Source organism: Chelonia mydas, chromosome 6 (assembly GCF_015237465.2).
Source record: "Chelonia mydas isolate rCheMyd1 chromosome 6, rCheMyd1.pri.v2, whole genome shotgun sequence".
In the NCBI taxonomy this organism is placed as follows: domain Eukaryota; kingdom Metazoa; phylum Chordata; order Testudines; family Cheloniidae; genus Chelonia; species Chelonia mydas.
The window spans coordinates 19,242,426-19,269,349 of record NC_051246.2 but is presented as its reverse complement, the minus strand read 5'-3'; the positions used below and the strand labels follow the sequence as shown (position 1 = coordinate 19,269,349).

The 26,924-nt window shown below is 52.1% G+C and overlaps 1 protein-coding gene across 15 annotated transcripts in view; it reads right to left on the bottom strand.

Annotated features, from left to right (window-relative positions):
- Positions 1-26,924, bottom strand: part of MYRF (myelin regulatory factor) — a 112,965-nt gene that overhangs the window by 7,193 nt on the left and 78,848 nt on the right. For 5 of the 15 annotated variants that reach the window (XM_043548520.1, XM_043548523.1, XM_043548519.1 and 2 more), the window contains exons 8-24: positions 26,452-26,647; positions 25,599-25,675; positions 25,037-25,147; positions 24,166-24,256; positions 23,489-23,554; positions 21,554-21,754; positions 17,489-17,597; positions 16,904-17,013; positions 15,053-15,213; positions 14,247-14,319; positions 13,716-13,804; positions 12,441-12,509; positions 7,752-7,832; positions 5,201-5,286; positions 4,700-4,861; positions 3,328-3,621; positions 443-530 (exon numbers count right to left, since the gene is read on the bottom strand). In XM_043548520.1, the coding sequence (XP_043404455.1) occupies positions 443-530; positions 3,328-3,621; positions 4,700-4,861; positions 5,201-5,286; positions 7,752-7,832; positions 12,441-12,509; positions 13,716-13,804; positions 14,247-14,319; positions 15,053-15,213; positions 16,904-17,013; positions 17,489-17,597; positions 21,554-21,754; positions 23,489-23,554; positions 24,166-24,256; positions 25,037-25,147; positions 25,599-25,675; positions 26,452-26,647 (2,064 nt within the window). The remainder of the gene's footprint in view (positions 1-442; positions 531-3,327; positions 3,622-4,699; positions 4,862-5,200; positions 5,287-7,751; positions 7,833-12,440; positions 12,510-13,715; positions 13,805-14,246; positions 14,320-15,052; positions 15,214-16,903; positions 17,014-17,488; positions 17,598-21,553; positions 21,755-23,488; positions 23,555-24,165; positions 24,257-25,036; positions 25,148-25,598; positions 25,676-26,451; positions 26,648-26,924) is intronic. The other 10 variants (XM_043548528.1, XM_043548530.1, XM_043548529.1 and 7 more) reach the window with 3 other exon arrangements.

The following is a 26,924-nucleotide window of genomic DNA, read 5'->3' as shown; positions in this document are numbered from 1 at the left end:
TTCTAACACAGCCCGTCAGGGCTGGCTGGGCAGAGGATCCAGGAGTGGAGATGGAATCTCTCACCTCTAGAGGCCCTATGTTGGCAGTGGCCCAGAGTCATTAGATGACTGGGAGCATGTGTGAAATGGGCTGGTGGTTGTCTCAGTCCAGTTCCTACTGAGTCAGGTGAACATATTACAAACATCCCTGCAGAGACAGTAACAGGCCTCCCTGCTGGCACTCCAGCAGAGAGGCCAAGGACTGACTGCAGCATGGAGACTGAGTGCCCCTCCCTGCCAGAGGCAGCCTATGCAGGCTGTGGCAGGCTAGCAGGGCAGCATGGGGGAAGCCAGAATTGCTGTCCATGCCCTATGGGTAACCAGAGGACTTCAGGCTCCAGGAGCTGTCAATCTGGCACTCACTCAGCATCCAGGGGGAGGTCGGGCCCTGCCTCTCACTCACCTGCATGCGTCCCTGCCTGCACAGTAGTGGGGAGTGATGGCCATGTCATTCTCCACAATCCGGATGGAGCGGAGCGAAGTGTCCGGCCCTGCAGAGAGAAAAGAGGGTACTGAGAAGGGGAAAAGTGGCCAGAACTCCTGGGCATTGAGAGTCAGAGTAGCTGGAGCTGGCAGGGACTTCTGGGGTCCCTGAGGCTATCCCTTCCCCCAAAGCCCATCAGCAGAGGAGTCACAGTTTTCTGCAGGCTCCCTGCTAATCGCCTGGCTAGTTCTCCCCTGGGCAGGGTAAGTCCACTGCCCACTAGGTCTCCCTGGCAGACAGCACTTCCTGCTACTCAGCCTTAGGGATTAGGCCAAGGTTTTCTAACACACGGCTTCCCTCCTTCAATAAGTGGCCTGGTTTTCAGAGGTGCTGCATACTTGCAGACTCCAGGGACTCCAATGGCAGTTGGGGTGCTCGACCCCCCGGTAATAAGCTCACTCGCTTTGGGTGCCTAGATGTGTATTTCGGTGCTTAACTTCAGAGGTGGGGAAGGGAACTCTTGCTGACTCAGACTGGGGTTTCAGAGCAATCTAAGGGACTTAGAGGTGCCCAACTCCCTTAGGTCCCTCTCTCCCCTTCCTTGGCCAGCTGGGACATGGAGGTGACTGTTAGCGCTCGACACATGCAGCTCTCCTAGCCTCACCATCGCTGCACCCTTCAACCAGGGAGTTCACTGCCCCCTTTCCGTGTGTTTGCACTGGGTCACCTGGTTGGGTTTCTAGCCCAGACGAGGCAGCGCAAGAGCTGCTCCCCTCCTTGGGCCCAGGTAGCACCGATCCCCACTTTATACAGCTTCACCACCGCCACTGCTTGGGGGAGGGCCACACCCAGGACGGGACTCTCCCTCAGGGACACTACTGTGGAGATAAGAGGGTCTCTCTGTCTCCAGGCCAGCACGCAGACAGCTCTGGGAGTGGCCATTCCTTGGGCTCTGGCACCATCATGTGGCTAAATCCACATCTTCTCTCTGCAGCATTTCTCTCTCTCGCCCATTTATTTCCTTTAGTTTGGTTTGGCAGAGAGCAAGCTGGGGGCAAAGAGTTTGTGTGGGAGCCACACAGCCATGGGCAATTAGGAGCATGGGGCTAGGGTCTGGGCGACATCCCCCTGTGACCCAGGGAGCTGGCAGAGGGCACAAGGGGAGCATAGGGTTTTAGAGGGATCCTCTGGGTTGACTATTTACATTATATCTCACCGAAGGGTGGCACGTGAGGTCTCTATCGAGAGCCAGTAGCCTACTGGTTGTCAGTGTGAAATGTATGTGTGGGTAATAATTAAAGAGTCACGTATTTATAGTAAAAATTATGTTCTTAAGGTCTTGGAGTTAAGGCCAGTCACCAGGTGGCGACATACCTCGAAGATGTTCCTTTCAGGCTGGAGGTAATAAACGCCTAGGCTCTCTCCCTGTCTGGCCATTTGTGTGTTGTGGGCTCACACTGGGTGCCTGGTTGCACACTGAGCCAGGTGCTAATAAAGAGATGTAAAGTCTACAAGAAAGGAAATCTACCAGATGAAATGGCTTTCAGTGGGGGTGCCTGCTGATGGACAAAGGATGGGACTGGTATATCTTGGGGGGCAAAGAAACATACAGGATCCCTCACCTAGGAGGCCAGCTGACAGTGTATTCATCTCATGAAAGGAGGATACACAACCAGCCTGGCTTTAAAACTCAGCAAGGATTTCGGGTGAGCAATATTCTACAAGACATGAGAGTACCTTGTGAATTAAGTCTAGGTTCTAGAATGCATGTTATGATTTTGTTTTATATGTAGCCATTTGTTTCCAATGCTTCCACGTGCTACCACTTGAATCTTTCTGCTTTGGTAAATAAACTTATACTTGACTTCACTTCAACCATATCCAAGTGCTGTGAATTGAGCAGAGTGGTGATCTGAGCTGGAACTGGTAAGCTGGGCCATACGGCTTCTTTGGAAGCAGCAAATCTGTGAACACTGCCAGTGGGCCAAGGGCTGGACACTCCAGGGAGACGCTCAGAGGGCTCAGGGGTCGGAGGATTCCTATTGCTAACCTGTGGAGGGACAGCAGGGCCTAGGAGGCCGATAGGGCAGTGCTTGTGTTGCCCATGGGACTGGAGAGCTGACCCTCGGCAGGCACAGATGAGGCTCCCTCACACTAAGGGCAGGTGATAGCAAGGTGCCTCACAACTCTTGGCACCTCTGGGAAGCGTCACACCCCAAAGTGCGAAGAGGCTGCGAGTGCTCAAGCCAAGAAGATGGAGAACTCCACACTCAACGGCCCTGCTGGCTGGGGTGCTAGCCCCGGCCTTTCCAGAAAGCCTCATCCCCAGGGCTGCAAAGACCCCTCATTCCCAAAGCGCTTTACAAGCATCGGGCAAAACTCAGCTCCGCTGACGTAAGTGGCGCCTCAGCTCTGGTGGTGAGACGGACAACGCGCCAGGGAAGAACAAACTGGTCGCAAATTGCCAGAGGGGATTTCAACTAGACTGCACACAGGGCCACCCCGACAGATGTACCACAGTGACGCTGCAGGGATGTAATGGGGCATTATGTCGCAGTCTGGATGCTAAGGGGATAGATTTCTCTTGTCTATGAGATCCCCAGGGCAGTGTGCTGGCACGGCCACTGTGTGTGGTAGGGGGAATGAGAGGGTTACGGAACTGGCCGCATATGGGGGAAGATGGGAGTCCGTGTTTGGCTGCAGTGTGGGGGAGGGGGCGCAGGCTGGGGTCCGGGTATGGCTGCAGTGTGTGCGTGGGGCGGGGGGCGGGTTACAGAGGGGCTGAAGGACATTTCAGGTGTGTAATGCTGCTGTTTGGATCTAGCCGACCAGACTGCTGGGAGAGGGGGAGGAGGCCCACTTACCGTCCTGGCTGGTGCCCACCACGTCGGGCTGCTGGCTGGCAGGCTGGGTGACGCTGCGCCGCTGCCGGGTCTGCCCCAGAGGGAAGCTGTTTCGTGACAGCGAGAGGTTGGAGATGTATTTGGATTTGCTCTGAATGTGGGTGAAGGGGGAGGAGGGGCTGGCGTTGGGGCTGCCAAAGCCCTGCGACCGCTCCGGGGTCTTTGGCCACTTGGCGTGAGAGGTCACCTTCCCCGTCACGCCCCTCGATTTAGCTTTGCTACTCATCCCTGGCAGGAGGGAGGTGTGGATCTGGTCTGGAGAGGAAGGGAAAAGAGGGATCAGAGTCAGAGAGGGGAGAGACAGAGACCAAGCAGAAGCATCATCAGGTCATCTCTGAGGAAGGCAGCAGCTTGTTACAGGAGGCAGACGGAGAGCACCCGTCTTCTGTTCATCTGTCCCATCGCTCCTCTCGCCACCCCATTTATACCCCCTTCTCCAGATAACCCGACCCCATCCCATCTGTGCCCGGAGTGAAACTCCAGAGCCACTGACGGAAAGGAGAGCCGATGAGAGTTTGGGATCTGCTGAGGGAAGGGAGGGCAGGGGAAGCCTCTGGCAAGCAGAGGCCAGATTCCCCAGGCGGGAGCTAAGCTCTGCCGTCGGGGCGGGTGCAGCATGGGTTAATGAACAACACTATTGCCCAGAGATCTCTGCTGCTGGGGCTGCTGTGGGATCTGTAGTGGCCATCTCAGGGGCCATTCGTGCTGTGATACCAGACAAGGCAGAAGGGAGCAAGCCAGCTTCAAGAACTATTGCCCATATAGCTACCGTATGGGCCGATCACAGCTGGATGACGGCCTAGCAAGTCTGAACTCATAACGGCATAGACCCAGGAGCTGTAACAGACGGGGCGAGCGCTCAGTCTCTGTGACAGCTGCAACTAGCACGGCTGGTGGGGAAACACACACACTGCTCCATCTTGGGGGGACTTGGCCAGAAGGAATGAGGCTGGAGCTCAGGGCACAGACTCTCTCTAAATCCTCCCACAACACCATGGAGAGACTTCAGGTAGCATCTGGGCTATATGTCCCAGGCAGAGCGTGTGTTGCCCCGGAGAAGTTTCAATCACAGAGGGTGATTTACAGCGCATGCATGAACATTAGTGTGTGAGACCCATCACTTCCAGGCGTCACAGGCTGCTGGGGGCCAGGCATGGGGGTATGAGCTCCTCAAAGCACCCAGCACCGAGGGGAGACAAAGCTCACAGACAGGGGGCACAAGTCCCTTCAGAAGGTGCAGAGGCAGGAAGCAGTGCTGGGCCTGGGCAGAAGCACCCTCCAGAGCAGATGCTCGTTCCAAGTTTTGGCATGTCCCAGGTGGGCTGGTACTTACCTGTCCGGTTGGGGGCATGTGTGGGGCTGCTCCCAGAGACAGCAACAGGGGAGGCACTGGTGGGAGCGGCAGAACAGCACACGGAGAAACATGGAGGGCTGAAACACACAGCTATGCTACGGCCGGGCAAGAGATAGGCAGAGTCAGGCCCATTCACTGTCACTGCAAGACAAACACCAAGGAGACTTCCTATGAGCCAGCACCAGAGGGATGGAACAGCATGAGCAGCACTGAGACAGCCCCCGGGAACCCCCAGCACGGAGACCCGGCCCCATCCCCTCTGCTATATTACAGTCCCTGGGAACACGCCTGCCCGTGCCCCCTCCCCGAGACATGGATGCATCCCCTATTGTATCACAGCTTCTGGGAAACCACATGAGCTCTACTATTATACATGGAACTGCCAGGAAACTGCCAGCATTGTTTGCAGTGGCTTGGCTGGAGCAGAAGCATGCCCCCTGCCACTCGCTCCCCGCTCCAGCCTGCAGAGCTGGTACCTACCAGGGTGTGGGGAAGTGCCATCACTAGGTCTGTCTGACGAAGCCGTGGAAGAAACAAGCTGAGTCTTATCAAAGTTCTGATTTAATCTAAAATGCAGGAAATGTGTGTAAGAGCCTTTCACATAAGAAACACAAGCACTGTCTAGATCTGCATAGAGGGGGAATGAGAAGGGGTGGTATGAGGGGCAGTGGGCAGAGCAGACATGAAGAAAGAGGAAGAATGGGCGATTAGTGAGCAGGACAGGGAAGGGGGAGAGTGCCAGGCTGGGGAAGGAAATGGTTGGCAGAGACAGAGCAGAGCTTGGAATACAAAGATTGTCAGGCCAGATCTAGCCTAGGATCCTGGATCTGGCACTGACCAGCTCTAGCTGCTGCAGAAGAAGTTCTAAGAAGCCCCTTAATGGGTAAGTATGAATTAACCTGCCCCCAGGGGAAGTTTCTTTCTGTTCCGGTCAGCTAGGGGTTAGTTTATTGCCTGAAGCATGGAGCTTTACATCCTTTCTAAAAGATCTCTTGGTGCTCCCCCACATAAGCGGAGGGTATCCTTACCCAGATACATTTCAGAGTAGCAGCCGTGTTAGTCTGTATTCGCAAAAAGAAAAGGAGTACTTGTGGCACCTTAGAGACTAACCAATTTATTTGAGCATAATGCATCCGATGAAGTGAGCTGTAGCTCACGAAAGCTTATGCTCAAATAAATTGGTTAGTCTCTAAGGTGCCACAAGTCCTCCTTTTCTTCTTACCCAGATACATGTCTAATCCTTTTGTGAACCCAGTAGCCCTGGGTCTCAATCATCTCTTGTGCCTGTGGGTTTCACACACTAATTATGCTGTGTGTAAAGGGTTTCCTTTTATCAGATTCAAATGTATTGCCTTACTATGTTCTTGAATGTCCCCTTATTCTAGAATTACAAGAAAGGGTGAAGAGAAGTCCCTAGTCTACCTTCTCCCTCCCAGTCATTATTGTATTCTCCTTTCTCAAACCCACCTCCTTTCTAAACAAAACAGCTCCCCCCGCCCCCGCAATCTCTTCTCTCTCATCTTATACAGAAATCTCTCCACGCCCTCAATAATCTCCACTACTCAGCTCCGGAACTCTGCTCTTTTCAGCTGTCCCCTCGTTGAGACACAGTGACCAGAACTGATCACAGGATGCCAAGTGAACGTGGCTCATTCATGATCTATAACAGCAGGAGATAATACTGTCAAGGTTATTCTCCACTCCATTCCTCTTGCACCTTCACACTTGATTTGGTTTCCTGACCATGGCTACAGCGTGAGCAGGGGTCTTCACTGAGCTGACTTCAAAGATGCCCAGGTATCTTTCCTGAACGGTCACATTTAGAGCCAGGTAAGGCACTGGAATAGTTCATATTATTCCCATCTGTGTGCGTTACTTTACCTATTTCAACACCGAGGCCTTGTCTCACTACCATTGAAGTCAACGTTAGTTCCTTACTTGCTATAATACCCTCCAGCGAAGGACTATGTCAAGGGTTTTTTGAAAGTTCAAATAAATTATGCCACCCAGTTCTCCTTTATTCACTATTTTGTTGACATGATCGAAGAGTTCTAAGAGACTGACGAGGCATGATTTTTCTCTTTGCAAGCTGTGCTGGTTTGATCACGCAGGTGGTTTACAGTTCTCTTTTTAATCAATATTTCAGCCTGTCTCCGCAGCTGAAGGGAGGCTTTCTGGGCTGCGGTTCCCGGTGTCTTTTTTAAAGCTAAGTACAACAGTTGCTGCCCTCTGTTCTTCCAGGGCAGGAGCTCATTTTAATGCGAGATCACAGATTAGAGTTGGCAGCTCAGCCCCTTCATAACTCTTGGCTGTACGTCTGCTCTGGATGGCTTGTTGCTCTTTAATTTATTCATGTGTTTCAGCACTTCCTCTTTTGCCACCTCATTCTTTCATGGCACCTCATTCTTATATTACCGGAGAGCCAGAGGGCTGGGTGGGCGTCTCTCCAACACCCGCTGTGGCGGACACTCAGATAACGGAAGTGTTTGGGGACCGATTCAGCCACCCTTGCTCACCGTGAGTAGCACCACACACCAGGGCTGGTCCCACAGCTGGCAGTAAGGCTACTTGTGTATGGTGGCTCTACGGAGCATGAGAACAGGTGGCAGACCCCTACCTGTACCCTCCACACGTGCTCCCTCTGCTCCCCGATGATCCTGCCAACCTAATGAGTCTCTTGCTGCTTTTCGGCTTCTGATCTACTTTAAAAATGTCTTTTTCTTTGTTTTTTATCCCCCTTTTGCTATTTGCTCTTCAAATTCCATCTTAGCCTCCCAATTCCCATCTTAAACGTTGCCTGCTTGCATCCAGGCTCCTTCCTGCTGGCTTCACTAGGGTTGAATCTCCATAGTCGGAAGGATACCCGTTTGACTCAAATGGCCTGGCCATTCAGCCATGCTGGTTTTTCCCCTGGCTTTTGTTTAGGAGCGTCTGTGCCTTCCGTGACGCAGACAGAGGAGAAAGAAAAAGTGGTGGCAGAGAAGGGAGGCAGCACTCAAACCAACAGTATAATGAAAGAAGAGTAACGTACCGTGGGCACAGAGCAACCGGGACCGCAGGACCCCTGTGCCGAAAAAGGGCCAGGAGACAGGCAGTGGGCACAGCAAAAGAGCTGCAGGGCACCAAGAAAAGAGAGGAGGAAAGACAAGGAGAGAGGGAAAGACAAAGAAAGAGAGGGAGGAGAACAGAAATGAAAAGATAGAGGAAAGGAGGGAAGGGGACACGAAAATACAGGAATGAAAATGGGTTGGGATGGAGAGGTAAATGGGACAGAAGGGAGATGGCCAGAAATGAGAGGAAGAGAGAAGGAAAAAGAGAGATCAGTTATTCAGTAATGCCAGTGCCAACAATGACTTGAGGCGAGTCTGCAAAAACCCTGTCTGCCGTGTCCGTGCAGAAGCAAAGTGGGCAGGGAATCCGGGCAGCGCCTTGTGCTCACGTTCTCTCCTCAGGCCTTAGGAGGCTCTACTCAGAGGGCCTGAGCCTCCGCTGGTGCAAACTGGCCTAGCTCCATTGATGTCAGCAGAGTGATGCTGATTCTTAGCTACGCAGCCAATTGCTCCAGACACCCGGGAGCAGCTCTTTAAACAGGTGCCGCAAAGGCACATTTCTAGCCAAACGTCAGTACACTGTTTTTTCTTCCTCTGCTTCTCCCAGTTTGCTTGAGGCAACTAAACAGAGGAGGTCTCACTCTGACCTCTTCCCACTGATCTTGGCATGAATTCGGGACGTACTTTGGCTGGACTCTGCAGCATCTGCTCATTAGTCTCTACGGTCAAGGAGCTCCTAATAACGTTTCTGTTATGGGCTTCCCCCCAGTGGCCAAATTCAACCTGTCATTCCTCAGGCAGCTACCCAAAGGTTGTTCGGGTAAAGCTGCATGTCTAATATCACAGACCAATCAGGCATCGGAGATGGAAAGGGCCTGCTGGGTCTCATCAAATCTCTCCCACTGAGGCTCTACAGTTCATTCGCCAGGGGATTGTCCAATCCATTTTAGGCGCCTCGAGTGACAGGACTTTCACCACTACCCTGGGGGACTGTTCCCCAGCCCAGCACAACTCACTGTCAGGAAAGGTTTGCTGTCATAGATGTATCTTGTATGCAGCGTAGTTGTCGCCATGTCAGTCCCAGGGGATTAAAGAGAGAAGGTGGGGAAGGGAATATGTTTTACTGGACCAACTTCTGTTGGGGAGAAAGACAAACTTTGGAGCCACACAGAGCTCTTCTTCAGGGCTGGGAAAGGTACTCCCAGCATCACAGCTAAATGCGGGGTGGAACAGATTGTTTGTGGAACATACTGTAAGGGACCATTCAAGGTAGAAAGAAAAGGAGGACTTGTCGCACCTTAGATACTAACAAATTTATTTGAGCATAAGCTTTCGTGAGCTACAGCTCACTTCACTGGATGAGTGGCCCATTGAGACATAGTCATAACACAAAAAGAGGGAGTTAGTGGGTTACATATTATTGTAATAAGTAGGGGCCCTACCAAATTCACGGATCCTGAAATCTGTTCTCCTCCGTGAAATCTGTTCTTTTGTGTACTTTTACTCGAGACTATACAGATTTCACAGGGGAGACCAGCATTTCTCAAACTGGGGGTCCCAACCCAAAAGGCGATTGCAGGGGGTTCACAAGGTTATTGTACTGAGGTGCTGCTGTTGCCTTCAGAGCTGGTTGGCTGGAGAGTGGCGGCTGCTGGCCAACGGCCCAGCTCTGCAGGCAGCAGTGCAGAAGTAAGGGTGGCAATACCATACCAAGCCATCCTTCCTTCTGCGCTGCTGCTGGCAGTGGCCCTGCCTTCAGAGCTGGGCTCCCGGCCAGCAGCAGCCGCTCTCCAGCTGCCCAGCTCTGAAGGCATCGTCGCCACCAGCAGTAAAGGCGGCAATTCCGCAACCCCCCAACAACAACCTTGCGACCCCCACAAGACCTTTTCGGGTCAGGACCCTACACTTACCACACCGTGAAATTTCAGATTTAAATATCTGAAATCGTGACATTTACGATTTCTAAAATTCTAGGACTGTGAAATTGACCAAAATGGACCATGAATTTGGTAGGGCCCTAGTAATAAGCCATAAATCCAGTGTCTCTCTTCAGTCCCTGATTTTTAGTGTCTAGCAGAACAATGAATTTAAGCTTTCACACACTGAAGGAAAAAAACACAGGAAAGTTACCTGGAAATCATGCAAGAAATCACAGAATCATAGGCCTGGAAGGGACCTCGAGAGGTCATCTAGTCCAGTCCCCTGCACTCACGGCAGGACTCAGTATTATCTAGACCATCCACGACAGGTGTTTATCTGATCTGCTCTTAAACATTTCCAATGATGGAGATTCCACAACTTTCCTAGGCAATTTATTCCAGTGCTTAACCACCCTGACGGTTGGACATGCGGAAAAACTTCCTAACCTAAACCTCCCTTGCTGCAATTTAAGACCATTGCTTCTTGTCCTAATCTCCTGAGGATAATTAGAACAAATTTTCTCCCTCCTCCTTGTAACAATCTTTTATGTACTTGAAAACTATCTTCATGTCCCCTCTCAGTCTGGAGAAGAGAAGACTGAACTACCCAATTTCTTCCATCTTCCTTCATAGGTCATGTGTTCTAGACCTTTAATCATTTCTGTTGCTGTTCTCTGGCCTTTCTCCAATTTGTCCACGTCTTTCCTGAAATGTGGTGCCCAGAACTAGACACAATACTCCAGTTGAGCCCTAATCAGCACGGAGTAGAGCAGAAGAATTACTGCTCATGTCTTGCTTACAACACTCCTACAATGATGTTTGAATTTTTTGCAACAGTGTTACACTGTTGACACATATTAAGCTTGTGCTCCACTATGATCCCCAGATCCCTTTCCGCAATATTCCTTTCTAGGCAGTCATTTCCCATTTTGTACATTTGCAACTGATTGTTCCTTCCTAGTGGAGTTCTTTGCATTTGTCCTTGTTGAATTTCATCCTATTTACTTCAGACCATTTCTCCAATTTATGCAGATCATTTTGAATTTTAATCCTATTCTCCAAAGCACTTGCAATCCCTCCCAGCTTAGTATCATCTGCAAACTTTGTAAGTGTACTCTCTCTGTCATTATCTAAGTCATTGATGAAGATATTTAATAGAACCAGACCCGGAACTGATCCCCATGGGACCCCACTTGATACGCCCTTCCAGCTTGACTGTGAACCACTGATAATTACTTTCTGGGAATGATTTTCCAGCCATTTAGGCACCCACCTTATAGTAGCTCCATCTAGGCTGTATTTCCTTAGTTTGTTTATGAGACAGTCATGCGAGACAGTATCAAAAGCGTTACTAAAGTCAAGATATACCACGTCTACTGCTTCCCCCCATCCACAAGGCTTGTTACTCTGTCAGAGAAAGCTATTTGTTGGTTTGACACAATTTGTTCTTGACAAATCCATGCTAACTGTTACTTATCACCTTATTATCTTCTAGATAAACACCTTAACACACTTAAAACCACCTTCACCAAAGGACTCTCCACCAGAGAAATAGATTCCATCATGAAACGGGTCACCCAGATACCCAAGAGAACCTGCTGCAGTACAGAAATAAAACCCCCTCTGACCACACAACCGTAAGCTGTCACCTACCACACCACACTGGAAGCCTATGGGGTATCATCAAACAACTACAACCCATACTCAATGGGGACTCCATCCCGAAAAAAAGCTTTCATGAACCCCCTCTTCTGGCCTTCAAACAACCCCCCAACCTCTCCAAGCTCATCATCAGAAGCAAGCTCCCCACAGACCAGGACACACCAATGCAAAGCAGCATCAGACCCTGCCAGAACAACAGATGCAAAACCTGTGGTCCACTGCTATAATGACCAGCACCCCCCACAACACACCTGTCAAGACCTACGGGTTCTACACATGCCTATCACAACATGTGGTGTGCCTCATTCGGTGTACTAAACGCCCCGGTAACAACTACGTGGGTAAAACCAGACAATCACTATACTCTTGAATGAACTCACCCAGGAAAATGATAAAAGACACAAAACACCCTATCAGCTGTGGGTGAGCACTTTTCACAAAGCGATCACTCCATATCTGATCTCTCAGTCCTCATCCTCAAAGGAAACCTGCACAACACTTTCACAAGATGAGTCCGGGAGCTTAAATTCATTACTCTGCTAAACACTAAAAATCAGGAACTGAAGAGAGACACTGGATTTATGGCTTATTACAAAAACCTGAAACTCACTAACCCCTCTTTTTGTCCTATGACTGCAGACATGTTAGTGGGCTTGTCTACCTTGAATAGTCCCTTACAATACGTACTACTTACACCAGACAATCTGTTCCACCCTGCATTTAGCTATGGATGTTGGGAGTACCTTTCCCAGCCCTGAAGAAGGGCTCTGTGTAGCTCGAAAGCTTGTCTCTCTCATCAACCTCACCCACCTGATATCTCTATAGATATTTCTTGGTCAGTTTCACCCCATGTTCCCAGCTAAGATTTAAAAGACAGACACCATAACCCCACTTTCCCTCCACTGACTTGTCTGGGCAAAGCCACGTCATTCCGTTAATCTCGCTGCACCAACCTATCCCTCCAGCCCTGTGCTTGTCTTTTCTGCTCATCTCTGTATTCCCTCCAGTCTGTCAGCTATTGCAGACCCCCAGGGAACACAGGAAGCCGGGACATGTTCTGGAGGACGCGTGCATGAGGGGGACACATACCCATCAATATCTGCGAGGTCCTCCTCATTGCGCAAGCTGAGCACGTAGAGGGTGGACATGGACACCACACTGGGAAGGAGAGAGAGAAGATTACACGCCCGGGGATAAGTATCTGCACTATGGCAGGAGGAAGGAGATTCTTCCTCTGCAGCACCACAATGGCTGTCTGTCTCAATGGTCCAAACCCTTCAAGGTTAGGCAGGCAGCTGCAGGCCAGCTACCACTCCCTCCCGAGCCCAGATGATGCTTACAGGGTCCTCATCCAGGGCTCTTTTTATCATCAGCTCTTTAGCTGGCTGGGGGGTTGCCGTGAGCTATCCCCCTCTCTGAACAGGCAATAGGCCAGCACTGCTCAGGCAGGGGCACTGAGGCTGATGGCAGACGGAGGAGAAGAAAGGGATCTGGGACAGGAAGGGCATTGCAGATACAGGGGCCAGCACAGAGGGACGAACATGAGCTGGAGAAGGAAACAGAGGCCCCCTTTGTTGGTGGGAGGTGCTGGTGGCGCAGAATACGTAGCCCAGAGTCTTAAAGGCGAAGCCAGGGGCCTAATTCAGCCCTGAGTAAGCAGGCGTGACTCCCATGGATATCAATAAGAGCTGTGCCCACTCACTCTGGGAACCACTTTGTCCCAGAAATTGAGGTGGGATGGAGCAGCGCCCAGAGGGGGCCACGCCAGCGTGGCTGGTGAGGAAGATGCTTGTAATGGAGCCAGAGAGAGTCAGCGAGCCGGAGGGTGTCACAGTGGAGGTGAGAGACCCGAGGGCTGCAAGGGGCTGGGTTTGGAGAGGCCGGGGTGGGGATCTCTCCCTCCAACAAAAGGCAGCTTAGCACGTCTGAGCCCCTGCTCAGGGACAGTGTACAGCGAGACTGGGTTGTGCTGGTGAAGCTACCTAACAGATGCTTGCACAGTCCTTGCCCTCAGTGAGAGAACTAAATCCTGCTGTGGGTGTGTGAGGACGACACACTCTGCAGCAGTTAGACAAGACACGGTCCTAACATTTTAACACATACTCATTCAGGAAAATGTGGTATGTTTAAAATAGAACAGAGCAATCCCTGCGGAGCCACGGGTGTGGGGGGAAATATCTCCCCAGGCTAGACCCCTGCTGCGCCATGGGGTGGGGGGATCCTCCCCAGGCTAGACCCCTGCTGCGCCATGGGGCGGGGGGATCCTCCCCAGGCTAGTCCACACCCTGGCTGTGCCATGGGGCAGGGGAAGCGCCTCCCAGTGCCGAGGGGAGCTAGCAGCTCTGGGGCTGTGCAGTCTCTCACCTGAACGCCATGACGACGACCAGGGCGATGATGGTTCCTTGCAGGAAGCGCTGGCTGATGCAGGCTTGTTCCGTGACAACAGACGGGGACTGCAGGAGAAATGCAGGGGAATCAACTGCCCGCCCAGTGCAGGGCTCACTGCATTTCTATTCCACTCTGCCCTGGGGCCTCTCCCCCTGGCCCCAGCCTTCCCCGGGATGGGAGGACTGCAGTGCAGGAGGCCATTCCTCCTGCATCACACCATGCCCTTTGGTGGTCACTGAAGCAGCAGCAGCAGGATGGCTCATCCACAAGGCATTGGCTCGTCCTGCTGCGAGAGGCAGGATGGCCGCAGGGCACTGGGAGCGGGAGAAGGAGTGGGAGGAGGAGGACACAGCTAGCTCTGGCCCGACATAGGGCCCGCTCACATGTCCCCCACTGCAGAACACAGCCCCCGGGCTCTGCACTGCTGTGCCAGACACACCCACACTGTCCAGACACACAGCCCCCCGCATGTCAAACCCCACATCCCTTCGCAAAAGGCTCCCATACCTTGCTGGCCATTTTGGGGGGCCTCTTTTTGTGGGGCACACTTCCTGCGCGGCTGAACTGACTTCCTGTTTGGCTGCAAGCAGAGAAGAGGCATTGAGGTGGGATGTATCTGGCTGGGACCCCAGGGGAATCCACTGGATGGCAATGGGGTGCAGGTTGTGTACCTGACTCAGTAACTGCAGGAGGAAAGCTTTGAGCACCATGCCAGGCTAAAGGGCCCTGTCCAACAGCCCGGTTGTTGGCGAAGGCTCCAACGGGTGAAAGGAAACAGGGTGAGCTCTGCCCCCTCACCAAGCCATCCTGCAGGTAGAGCCTGCAAAATGGGCTTCACCTGCTCCTCACGGGTCAAAAAGCATTAACCCTCAGGATGTGGCTCGCCCTGGGACGGACAGTCGAGTCGGACCGGGCTGCCATTTCCATGCTGGAGTCTCGTACACAGCCCGAGGTTCAGTTTGTTTCCCCAACAGCAGCTCATGGATCATCTCCAGTCCCCATTATCCCAGCACTGCACCAAATCCTGATTTCCCCGACTGCCAGGCAGACAGAGCCCAACGGGGAATCTCCCTGTATTGCTCCCTTCCCGCAGTGCCAGGCTGCCTGGATCCAAGGAGGAACTTCCCTGCACCCACCCCCAACACCAGGCTGCCTGTGCCCAAGGGGAAATCTCCCTGCACCCCCACCCCAGTGCCCGGGCAGGAATCTCCCTGTATTCCCCAGTGCAGGCTGACTAGTGTACAGGCCTGAGGTGGGATGCTCCTTTCTGCTCCCCTGCCCCATGTTTGGAGATGGAGGGAGGGTGCCTGTACCTGAATGCCCCAGAGCTGACCGTTGACTTCATGCTGTCCAGACGCTTGAGCTTAGCCAGCTTATGACTCCACCTCTCCAGCTCATCAATGCGGGTCTCCAGGTTGTCAGTCAGCTTGCAGAGCTCCTTCACTGCCCCGACATTCTCCATGAAGATCCGCTCCTGCCAGGGGCCACATCGTTCTGCGTGAGCCCTCTCCGGGAGTAGAGGGACACACACACACACACACAGACCTGCCTGGCCTCCTTCAAATCTCTTGAGCCACTGCAGACCTGCCCTTCCCCAGCGGAAAGGTCACAATGTGTCGCTCAGCGCCCCGGCGGGGGAAAGGCACGAGAGGAAACCCACCCAACCACGGCCTAGCCATCGGGACACTGATATTTCTACACATTTTTTAATGCGCTTACTTCAGTTGGTAACAAATCTGGATAAAGGAGGGTCTCTCGGGCACCAGCAGGCCTTGGCAACCTGTCAATGTACAGTCCTTCTCAACAACAGAGACATTCGCCTACACCCCCAAATCCTGACACTCGGAGAGCGAGCACCCTGCCAGCCTCGGCTTCTCCAGTACACCAGGGCACTCCAATCCCAGGCTCCACTGCTCACAACTGCGGCGCTGTCCCATGGGAGTGGGGGATAGGCACACTTGCAGGCATCGCCTCGTTATCCCCAAGCCCTTTTCCCTGTTTCTTCCCTGCACTGGGTCTTGTCACAATCTCAGCCTGAGCCCTGTGCACAACTGTTTGATCTATGTGCCTCGCACAGTGGGGGCTTGGTCCTTGCTTGGGGCCTCTGGACCCCGCAGGTAATTCATCGTAATAGGCAGGTCCCAGCTCAAAACCAACACGTTAAACTCTCCCTGGCGACCAGCAGGCAGCCAGTGCAGATCATCCAGCCCCAGCATAACATGCTCCTTGCGAGACACCCCACATAAACAGGCAGGCCTCCACCATGCTTGGCCCCAGCTCCTGCTTCCCTGTAGGGTGCACCGCAGGAATCCAATTGGTAGTGTACAAAAACCACAAGGGGCAGTAACAAGGTCCTACAAGAGTCAGATGAAAAAAGACATGCCTGGCCACTGTTGCCATCTGGTCATCTAACTGCAGACGGGAATTGACCCACAGCCAGAAAGGAACGGAGGCACCCAAGATCGGCCCTGTTCATTCCCACTATGGTCTACAGGCAAGTCAACCAAACCCCATGGCCAGCAACACGAAAGGCAGCTGGTAAACCTAGTGAGATCAGCATGGATGCCTGACTTTTATCCCCTGCTGGTGGAGATCATCTCCAACGGAGCTAGTGTGGCCTCAGGCCACACCTGGGTCTGGATCAAGACTGTCCAGAGTCGAGGAGATCTGAGGGAGCCAGGTACTCCAAGCTATCTCACCACAACCTCCTCTGTCAGCTGAACCAGAACATGAAGATTAGATACAGAGTCCTAATTTGGCAAGTAGCTTTTTCGGGATGGGGCACAGGCCTCGGAACAGCCTGCTTAAAGGAAGCCAGGAACCTGCCCTCCCTCAAAAACTGCTGTCAATACCCACTAATATTGGGCTCAGGTCTTCCCCAGCGGCCCTCACCAACCAGGAAGGACGAGTCCAGAGTCCAGGTTGTGGAGTGATGCCAATGCTAGCTCACAGAACACATCTGGCTGAAACTCAAGCAGGAGAGACTTGGTTTACAAGTGTTGGTAAGAGACCATTTCCCAGGCGTCAGATTTTGACTCTGTTTCACCTCTACCTTTACGTGAAGGGGAAAAAGAAAACACACCAAAATTCACCATCCTCCCCCCACCCTTTTAATCACCAGTTCTTCCTCATCCCCCATCTGCTCTGTGGAGAGTACCACTAACCTTATTCACCACCAGGAAGTTCTCGATGGTTTTTCCATTGGCAAAGACCATGTCCCCAGTGTCCTTCACTGCTTCGGGAAGAATCTCCTTCACTTCCTGAGCAATGACACCTGCACAGAAACCACAGCACCAATCACCATGGTTCTGGCCCCCGAAACGCCTTCCACAATAGCTGACTTCTTCTCATGAGACACTTGGTTGCTGACATGAACCCCACACACTATGCAGCAATTAATAAGTAACCAATATCCACCCCTGAGCTGCCAAGACAGAGTGTAGGGGACTTAATTTCCTGAAAGGCCCGTGCATAGCCAGAATGTAACCTCAGGCTAAAGCCAGTGAAAAACAGCTGGGAAAGGAACAACTGGATAAAGACTGATTCCCAGGTTCTTTGTATATCATATTTGGATTCTACACTTTCTTTGGACTGCTGCAGGGCAGGATTGAGAGGCATCAGCTCAGCTGGCATGGAGCAGCAGGAGGCGCTGCGAGTTATGATTAAGGAGCAACGTTAGTTTGCACTAGAACTCCCCCGTAGCATACAACTGTGAGGATGACGCCCGTGGGTTGGTGCAGGGACTGTACCTGTCTCAGACGTGCTTTCAATGCCCACAGTGGCGGCAAACTCTGGCTTGTAGTTATAGTGCACCAGCCGCATACGGGAGATCCTCTTCAGCTGTTCTGTGGTGTCCACCTGGGACAAGGCGAACACATGGGATCTATAAGTAGGATGCTGTTCTTTAAAAGTCCAAGAATCTGGCCCCAGGCAGCAAAGAGCAATGGCCACGAGGGCTCTCATCAGTGCCCACAGCGGCAGGTCTCATAGACACCAGACCCAGAATGAGAACACCCACCTGCTGGACACAGTCTGCTAACAGTCGTAGCCAGGATTAAAATCCAGGATTTATCAAAAAAGGACCAGGTCAAATGACTCGAGAAAAGGGAGCGAGCCCCATCACACCCCCACACACCATGGGAAGGGGCAAAGACAGCTCTCTGAGATTTGAAGACCTCACTGCATCTAGTAACATTTGACCTTGCTGGAAGAGATTATCCAGATCAGTTAAATTAAGAACCCACCAGGACCTTCCCGCAAGGCTCTGACTGGCTCTGATCTGAGGCTGGATAAAGTTTGGCTTGATGTCTTTGGTGGTTTTCATATTTGTTGTTCGGCACTTTCTGGTTCCAGCTAGAAGAAGAGCTGAAATTCCATGAGACAAGCCATGCCTTGGAGAGAGGCTGTTCTGTTCTCATGGGATTTCCGGCCTGCAGGGCATGAGGCAGCTCACATGCTCTCCAGAAACTCTGTACTCAAGGGCTTTCCTGCTCAGCTGTGCAGATGGAGCATGCTCACATCAATATACGAACTTTTAAAACATAAGAATGGCCATACTGGGTCAGACCAAGGGTCCATCTAGCCCAGTATCCTCTTTTCCAACAGTGGCCAATGCCAGGTGCCCCAGAGGGAATGAACAGAACAGGTAATCATCAAGTGATCCATCCCTTGTCGCCCATTCCCAGCTTCTGGCAAACAGAGGCTAGGGACACCATCCCTGCCCATCCCGGCTAATAGCCATTGTTGGACCTATCCTCCATGAACTTATCTAGCTCTTTTTTGAACCGTTATAGTCTTGGCCTTCACATCCTCTGGCAAGGAGTTCCACAGGCTGATTGTGTGTTGTGTGAAAAAATACTTCCTTTTGTTTGTTTTAAACCTGCTGCCTATTAATTTCATGTGATGACCCCTAGTTCTTGTGTTATGAGGAGTAAATAACACTTCCTTATTTACTTTCTTCACACCAGTCATAATTTTATAGACCTCTATCATATCCCCCCTTAGTCATCTCTTTTCCAAGCTGAAAAGTCCCCAGTCTTATTAATCGCTCCTCATATGGCAGCCGTTCCATACCCCTAATAATTTTTGTTGCGCTTTTCTGAACCTTTTCCAATTCCAATATACCTTTTCTGCAGTGGGGCGACCACATCTGCACACAGTATTCAAGATGTGGGCGTACCATGGATTTATATAGAGGCAACATGATATTTTCTGTCTTATTATCTACCCCTTTCTTAATGATTCCCAACATTCTGTTTGCTTTTTGGACTGCTGCTGCACATAGATTCATAGATACTCAGGTCAGAAGGGACCATTATGATCATCTAGTCTGACCTCCTGCACAACGCAGGCCACAGAATCTCACCCACCCACTCCTGTGAAAAACCTCACCTATGTCTGAGCTATTGAAGTCCTCAAGTCGTGGTTTAAAGACTTCAAGGAGCAGAGAATCCTCCAGTAAGTGACCCGTGCCCCATGCTACAGAGGAAGGCGAAAAACCTCCAGGGCCTCTGCCAATCTGCCCTGGAGGAAAATTCCTTCCCGACCCCAAATATGGCCATCAGCTGAACCCTGAGCATATAGGCAAGATTCACCAGCCAGATACTACAGAAAATTCTTTCCTGGGTAACTCAGATACCACCCCATCTAACATCCCAACACAGGCCATTAGGCCTATTTACCATGAATATTTAAAGATCAATTAATTACCAAAATCATGTTATCCCATCATACCGTCTCCTCCATAAACTTATTGAGTTTAATCTTAAAGCCAGATCGATCTTTTGCCCCCACTGCTTCCCTTGGAAGGCTATTCCAAAACTTCACTCCTCTGACAGTTAGAAACCTTTGTCTAATTTCAAGTCTAAACTTCCCAATGACCAGTTTATATCCATTTGTTCTTGTGTCCACATTGGTGCTGAGCTTAAATAATTCTTCTCCTTCTCCAGTATTTATCCCTCTGATATATTTATAGAGAGTAATCATATCTCCCCTCAACCTTCTTTTAGTTAGGCTAAACAAGCCAAGCTCCTTGAGTCTCCTTTCATAAGACAAGTTTTCCATTCCTCGGATCATCCTAGTAGCTCTTCTCTGTACCTGTTCCAGTCTGAATTCATCCTTCTTAAACATGGGAGACCAGAACTGCACACAGTATTCCAGGTGAGGTCTCACCAGTGCTTGTATAACGGTACTAAAACCTCCTTATCCCTACTGGAAATACCTCTCCTGATGCACCCAAGACCACATTAGCTTTTTTCACAGCCATATCACATTGGCGGCTCATAGTCATCCTATGATCAACCAATACTCCAAGGTCCTTCTCCTCCTCTGTTACTTCTAACTGATGCGTCCCCAGCTTATAACTAAAATTCTTGTTATTAATCCCTAAATGCATAACCTTACACTTCTCACTATTAAATTTCATCCTATTACTATTACTCCTTGGAGTAATAGTAATAGGATGAAATTTACAAGGTCATCCAGATCCTCCTGTATAATATCCCGGACCTTCTCTAAATTGGAAATACCTCCCAGCTTTGTATCATCCGCAAACTTTATTAGCACACTCCCACTTTTTGTGCCGAGGTCAGTAATAAAAAGATTAAATAAGATTGGTCCCAAAACTGATCCTTGAGGAACTCCACTGGTAACCTCCCTCCAGCCTGACAATTCACCTTTCAGTAGAACCCATTTTAGTCTCCCCTTTAACCAATTCCTTATCCACCTTTCAATGTTCATATTGATCCCCATCTTTTCCAATTTAACTATAATTCCCCATGTGGCATGGTATCAAACGCCTTACTGAAATCTAGGTAAATTAGATCCACTGCGTTTTCTTTGTCTAAAAAAATCTGTTACTTTCTCAAAGAAGGAGATCAGGTTGGTTTGGCACGATCTACCTTTTGTAAAACCACACTGAGTGGATGTTTTCAGAGAACTATCCACAATGACTCCAAGATCTCTTTCTTGAGTGGTAACAGCTAATTTAGACCCCAACATTTTATATCTATTGTTGGGATTATGTTTTCCAATGTGCATTGCTTTGCATTTATCAACACTGAATTTCATCTGCCATTTGGTTGCCCAGTCAGCCAGTTTTGAGAGATCCCTTTGTAACTCTTCCCAGGCTGCCTGGGACTTAACTATATTGAATAGTTTTGTATCATCTGCAAATTTTGCCACCTCACTGTTTACCCCTTTTTCCAGATCATTTATGAATCTGTTGACTAGGACTGATCCCAGTATAGACCCCTTGGGAACACCATTATTTACCTCTCTCCATTCTGAAAACTAACCATTTATTCTTACCCTTTGTTTCCTATCTTTCTTTCCTATCTTTTAACCAGTTACCAATCCATAAGAGGACCTTCCCTCTTACCCCATGACAGCTTACTTTGCTTAAGAGCCTTTGGTGAGGGATCTTGTCAAAGGCTTTTTGAAAATCTAAGTACACTATATCCACTGGATTCCCCCTTGTCCACATGCTTGTTGACCCCCTTAAAGAATTCTAGTAGATTGATGTGGCATGATTTCCTTTACAAACACCATGTTGACTTTTCCCCAACAAATTATGTTTATCTATGTGTCTGACAATTCTGTTCTTTACTGTAGTTTCAACCAGTTTGCACGGTACTGAAGTCAGGCTTGCCGGCCTGCAGTTGCCAGGGTCACCTCTGTAGCCCTTTTTAAAAAATTGGCATCACATTAGCTATCCTCCAGTCATTTGGTAGAAACTCTGATTTAGGTGCCTCTCCAGCCCCACCACCCAACTCAGACTGGCCTCCTGTGTCCTGCCAGCCTTCCCCAGCTCTCACCTCCTGAATGTCATCTTTTGCTCGGATATCTGACGGGTGCATCAGCGAGCCCATGACCTTCACGTTGCCATGGACCACCAGGGCTTCATCGGGGCGATCGGTGTTGATGCCGACTCGGCCGTGGTGAAAGACCGTGTCAGGGAGCTGAGCCCGCTGCCAGAGGACGTCGCTGTCACTCTCAAATTGACCCGGGTTAGAGGCCTGTGGAGAAGCAAGAGGGCAGCGACTGAAGAGCGTCCAGAGCAGCAGCAGAGAAACGAAACCAAAGAGAGGAGGGGCCGGTGCTGGTAGGCGGAGACAGCATGAGCAATGGGGGCTTCAACAGAATCCTAAGCAGGGACCCCCCAGACTCATCCCCCTGAAACACGCACCAGAGGGCCAGGGCACCATGCGCAGCTGGGGTAGACTGTGTTTGGATGCCCCCACACAGAGGATTATACCCCTGTGTGATGAGAAGACCCCGGAGTGATCATGGCTGCCTGCCACGGTTGAGGGCATCCACGTTCTAGCCCAGGCTTCCAGTCACCAGCGGGGATGGGGAAATGTGGTAAACGGGCTTAAGGAGCAGCAACGGAGCCTGCGTCAAGACTGAACCGTGCAGCCAGGCTGCGCCCTTATTCTAAGGTTACCTTGTATGTGCGGTGGGATGGAACCTCTGTGAGCCCAGGGCAGCCTGGGAAGGACAAGGAGCCGTGCTGGGTTTAACTGGCAAGTGCCTGCGAACCCAGCAATGTCAGGATACGCCTCTGATAAAATATCCACGCCCCCAAGCCTCAGGTCAGATGACTCAGGCTTGCGGGGCTGTAAAATTGCAGTGTAGATGTTCGGGTTCAGGCAGGAGGCCGAGCTCTGAGATCCTTCCCCACTGCGGGGTCTCAGAGCACAGGCTCCAGCCTGAGCCCGAACGTCTACACAGCAATTTCACAGCCCCATAGCCTGAGCCTGCTGCCCCAGCCAGTCGTGGCCAGGCTGCGGGGTGTTTATCGCAGTGCAGACACACCCTAGGAGGCTCCCCGTCCAGCCGCCGATGGAAAAGCTCAGGCGTAGGTACTTGAACGGTTATCAGGCTGTGACCGCAGAGCTCGAAAGCCAGCAGTACCAGCTCCCCAGGAGGCTGCTAGGGGAGCAACCTGCCTGAACTCCCCCTCCCAGTGCAGGGCGGCACGGCCAGCAGAGGACACGCACAGCCCTGGGGTCGTTTTGGGCGTGATGCAGAGCTCTGCGGCAGTATGAAGCAATGCAGTGAAACCAGACAGAGGAGCAGGAGACAGGGGTTCTGCGTGGGCCGAGGAGGGGTGAGGACTTTGCTCCCCAAGCCTGTGGCAACAAAGCCCTGCCTGCACTTTGTGAGGAAACAGCCCTGCAGTGGGGTGTTCTCTGCTCTCCGATCCCCATCTCTGATCGAGACTCTCTCAGCAGGCACCGGCCAATAGAATCTGTGTCCGCACCTTTCCACTCCCATTTCCTGAGCCTTACACTACCTGAGCCCCTGGAAATGTACTGACGCTCTCCCTACCCAAAATAAGGACCACACAGACTCATCTCCCCGGAGGCCAGCACTGCTGGGACTAGGACTGCATGAGAGCAGGGGGCTACCAGGACGTGCCAGCTCTCCCTACCCAAAATAAGGACCACACAGACTCATCTCCCCGGAGGCCAGCGCTGCTGGGACTAGGACTGCATGAGAGCAGGGGGCTACCAGGACGTGCCAGCTCTCCCTCCCTGGAGCAAGGATCGTACTGAATCCTGCAAGGTGCTGCTGGGGGGGGTCTCTCACAGGGAGCTACTGGTCTGTATCTCATCTCTGCACTGGCTAGGCCATGGCTGCAGCTGTGCCCTGCTCAGGGGTTGAGTCTGTGTGGTCCAGGCTGTCCGCTTTTCCCACAGCTCTGTTGTGGAGCCCCCCGGAGGCTGCATAGCTTGTCATGTACTTACTTGTCTGCAGACTCCGGGGTCCCCGTCCGCCCTCCGTTTGTGTTTTACCCCCGAACTGGCCCTTTGCTAGAGGAAACGGACAAAGCACTTAAAAGGCGGCAGGGCGGAGACAGCCAATCACAACGTCACAGCCTGACTCTCACTGCTTCCTGCTTCTGAGCGGCCACGCGGGGCCAAAACCAAGCTATGTTCCTCAGACCCCTACGCTCCCGTTCCCCATGGGAGACGAGAGCTCGACTAGCTGAATGCTGGGAGAACCTGTCAGGGGAATCCAATCTCTTTCCTGCCTGGCCTTGACTCCAGCCTTCAGCCCTGCTGCCCCTCAGGCATCTGGAAAATTCAGCCAGGACACCCACTGTAAGTCCCAAGACCGTTCCCTCACTCCCCACAGCCCCTTCCTGGGCAACGCATCCCCAGCCTTGCACTCCCCTCCTGGAGAATGTGCCTTCTTCTCTGTCCGTGTCTCTCTGTGCTGGGTTCCTGCAGGAACACGTGGGCTGCCTTCTTCATAAAGTGCGGGAAGGATCGGGAGCGGGGTCCCAGAAAGCCAGGCAGAGAAAGGGGGGAAGGGCAGCAGGGGTCTTGAAGAGCCAGGCAAAGGATTGGTGGGGGAACTGAAAAGCCAGGAGAAGGGGGCAAGAGGATAGGGGTGTTCTGTGAGTCAGGAGAAAACTTACTCTGACGATGATGCGCTCGGAAATGTGGGCAGCCAGCGTGTAGGTCTGGTTCTGGGCATGGGCCTGCAGGGCCACGACGAGCATGAAGTACCTGCGAATGACAGATACCCACTAGGGTCATCTGCAGCAGGAAGGGAGCACATCCCCCTGGAGGGGAGAGGCTTGGCGGATAGTGCCTCCCCTCAGACAGACAGGGAAGTCCCCACGCCACAGCGGGCACAGCTGGAATTCCTACACTTCCCCCAGACAGGGACACGCCTCTCACGGGCACTGTCTGATCCAGTTAGCACTCAGGTCTCCAAACATCTGCGGCCCCCATGGCAGCACTCTTCTACTGTAGCCGAGTCTACAAGTCTTCATCGACTGCCCGGTCTCCTCCAAGGCCTGCAGCCTGCCCAGGCTGCGGTCCTATCACTGCTCACAAGCTCAGCAGGGCTGAGCTCAGCTCGGTACTTGGACCGGAGGTTGCAAAAGAAACCCAGGTAACCACGGTGAGTGGTGCTAGTGACTGAGTAGGGTATGCTCTTCCCTCTCGGTCGATATCGAGCCAGCTCCTCAGCACGGCGCCAGGGGCCATGGCGCTGCTGGAGCCCAGGGCCCAGCTTTCAGACAGTCATGGCTGCTTGTCCAGGGGCTCTCCCTGCAAACACTTCAGCCAGCGCATTAAGTGCCTGGCAGGACAGCTCCTCAGCACCCATCCCCACACCCCCTTTCCGTTCTGCCCGTCAAGGCGGCCTGCACGAAGCAGCCGTGCAGCCGGCAGGGGCAGCTCTGCAGCACTCTGCTCCCCAGTTCAGCCTCCCCGAGTCCCACATTCGCAGTCCCGCCAAGCCCCCGTCACAGGCTCGGAGGGAACCATGCTGCTCCGTACCTCTGGTCAGGGTTGGGCTTGCCCTTCTTCCTCATGTTATTAGCCGTGGTCTCGCTGAAGTGCAGCCGCCCTACAGTGACCTTCGTGACCTGCTCCGGAGGCAGGTTGACCCTGGAAGGGGAAGCAGAGGAGCCACTGAGGACACAGAGCTGGAAAGGAGGCCGCATGGAGAACGGCCATTTCCCCTCACGCGGGAAGATCAGCCCCCAGCTGCAACCATCTAGGGAACTCCCACCTCTTCCTCACTTCAAGGGGTGTTGCCAAAATGCCTCAGATCAGGCTCCAGCGGCCAGGGGGACCCACCACAGGTTAGTGAGCTCTGGGCATGGAGCGGAGAGGAGTCATTGTTTTGGGAAGTGAAGGAGACAGAGAGCGAGAACACTTTAAATACACTCCCCGCCTGAGCTCTCCATGCCAGCACCCCGTAGTACCCCCTCGCCCCACTCTGCCTTCCTACCCTCAGGGGTCCTCATCCCAGGGTCCCTCAATCTCCCCCTCCTTGGGTGGCTCTCCTGTGACAGGCTCCCCACCTTCAGGCCGCCACGCCCTGGGCAGTACTCACGTGACAGGGTTGAAGGGCCGTTTGCTGCGGTCAGACTGCGACTGCTCTATGTTGATCGATTGGTTCAAGGCCTCTAACTGAAGGGAAAGATCCAGGAACATTACAGAGAGTGGAACGGCATGGCTTTCCCCTTTCTCAGCCCCTTTTCCCTCATCACCATTGTCCCAAGGACAATCTATCCGGCCACTTACCTAAAGTACATCAACAGCGCCAATCTCCCCAGTGTCTGGGCACCCATAATTACCCCCTGGGAATTTGCCTCACTGGCACCATAACCACTGCTCAGAAAAGACCAGGTTTACTTTGTCCCCTTACCATTGCCTGTACCTCCCCTCCTCTTCTCCAGCTGTAAGAGAGGGCAGGAGTTCTCTGCACCAGCAGGGCCAGACGGCCTCTTCCTTGCTCCTCACACACAGACTCAAATGTACAGGCACTGATGTACATACACACATACAGAGCCCTGCCAGATTGCCCAGGGGAACCCTCTTTACTGCCTGTTCTCTCGTGACTAGACTTCACCCAGCAGATGGGGCTATGGCACAAGGCTCCTATCCTTCCTTTAGGTAACGTCCTGGTCACACAAAACTTGTGATTTCCACACATGCAGGCCGGATCACATATGCTTGTATCACACACGTTGGCTCCCCTACGCAGGCTCCACTCACTGACCCACTCACCCACAAACAGTACACAGTGATATGATGCTCATCATTCCCACCCAGAGACTGACAAGATCATACACATGGTAACAACACTGCCTGTGGGCCTACGGACATTGACACACATTCTCGCACATGCACCCGGAAAGGGCCTTCAGCTCTTGCAGGGTTCTCCCCCTTCCCCCAGAACTTGCCTTCACTCCATGCAGCTTCAGGTAGAAGCAGTCGAGGGCCTTCAGGCCCTCAGGGGTCTTCACGTACTTGGGATCTCCGATCATGCCGATGTAGACCGTGACCTGGAAGTGATTCTTCTTCTGGCATACGAAGGCATCGTCGCCCACGGAGAAGTTGAACCCTTTGTCCGCATCCACCCGGTACGTAGGTGGGGGGCTGTGCATCAAGGTAGGGGGAAAAGGCAGCAGGCATTAGACTGAAGGACAAACAACCCACTGATATCTCTGCGTGGTCTGATAATTTATAGCAGGGGAGCAGCATAAACAGACAGAGTGTTTCATAGACACTTCTCATCTCATTAATGATCACACAGACCAGCTCTCCTCGTGTTTACGACCAAATAACATCCCCGTGGCAATTACAAGAATGGCTAATGTGGGAAAGTAACAATAGGGAAGCACTGTATGTATTTTTAGTTGTCTTTTAATGCAGT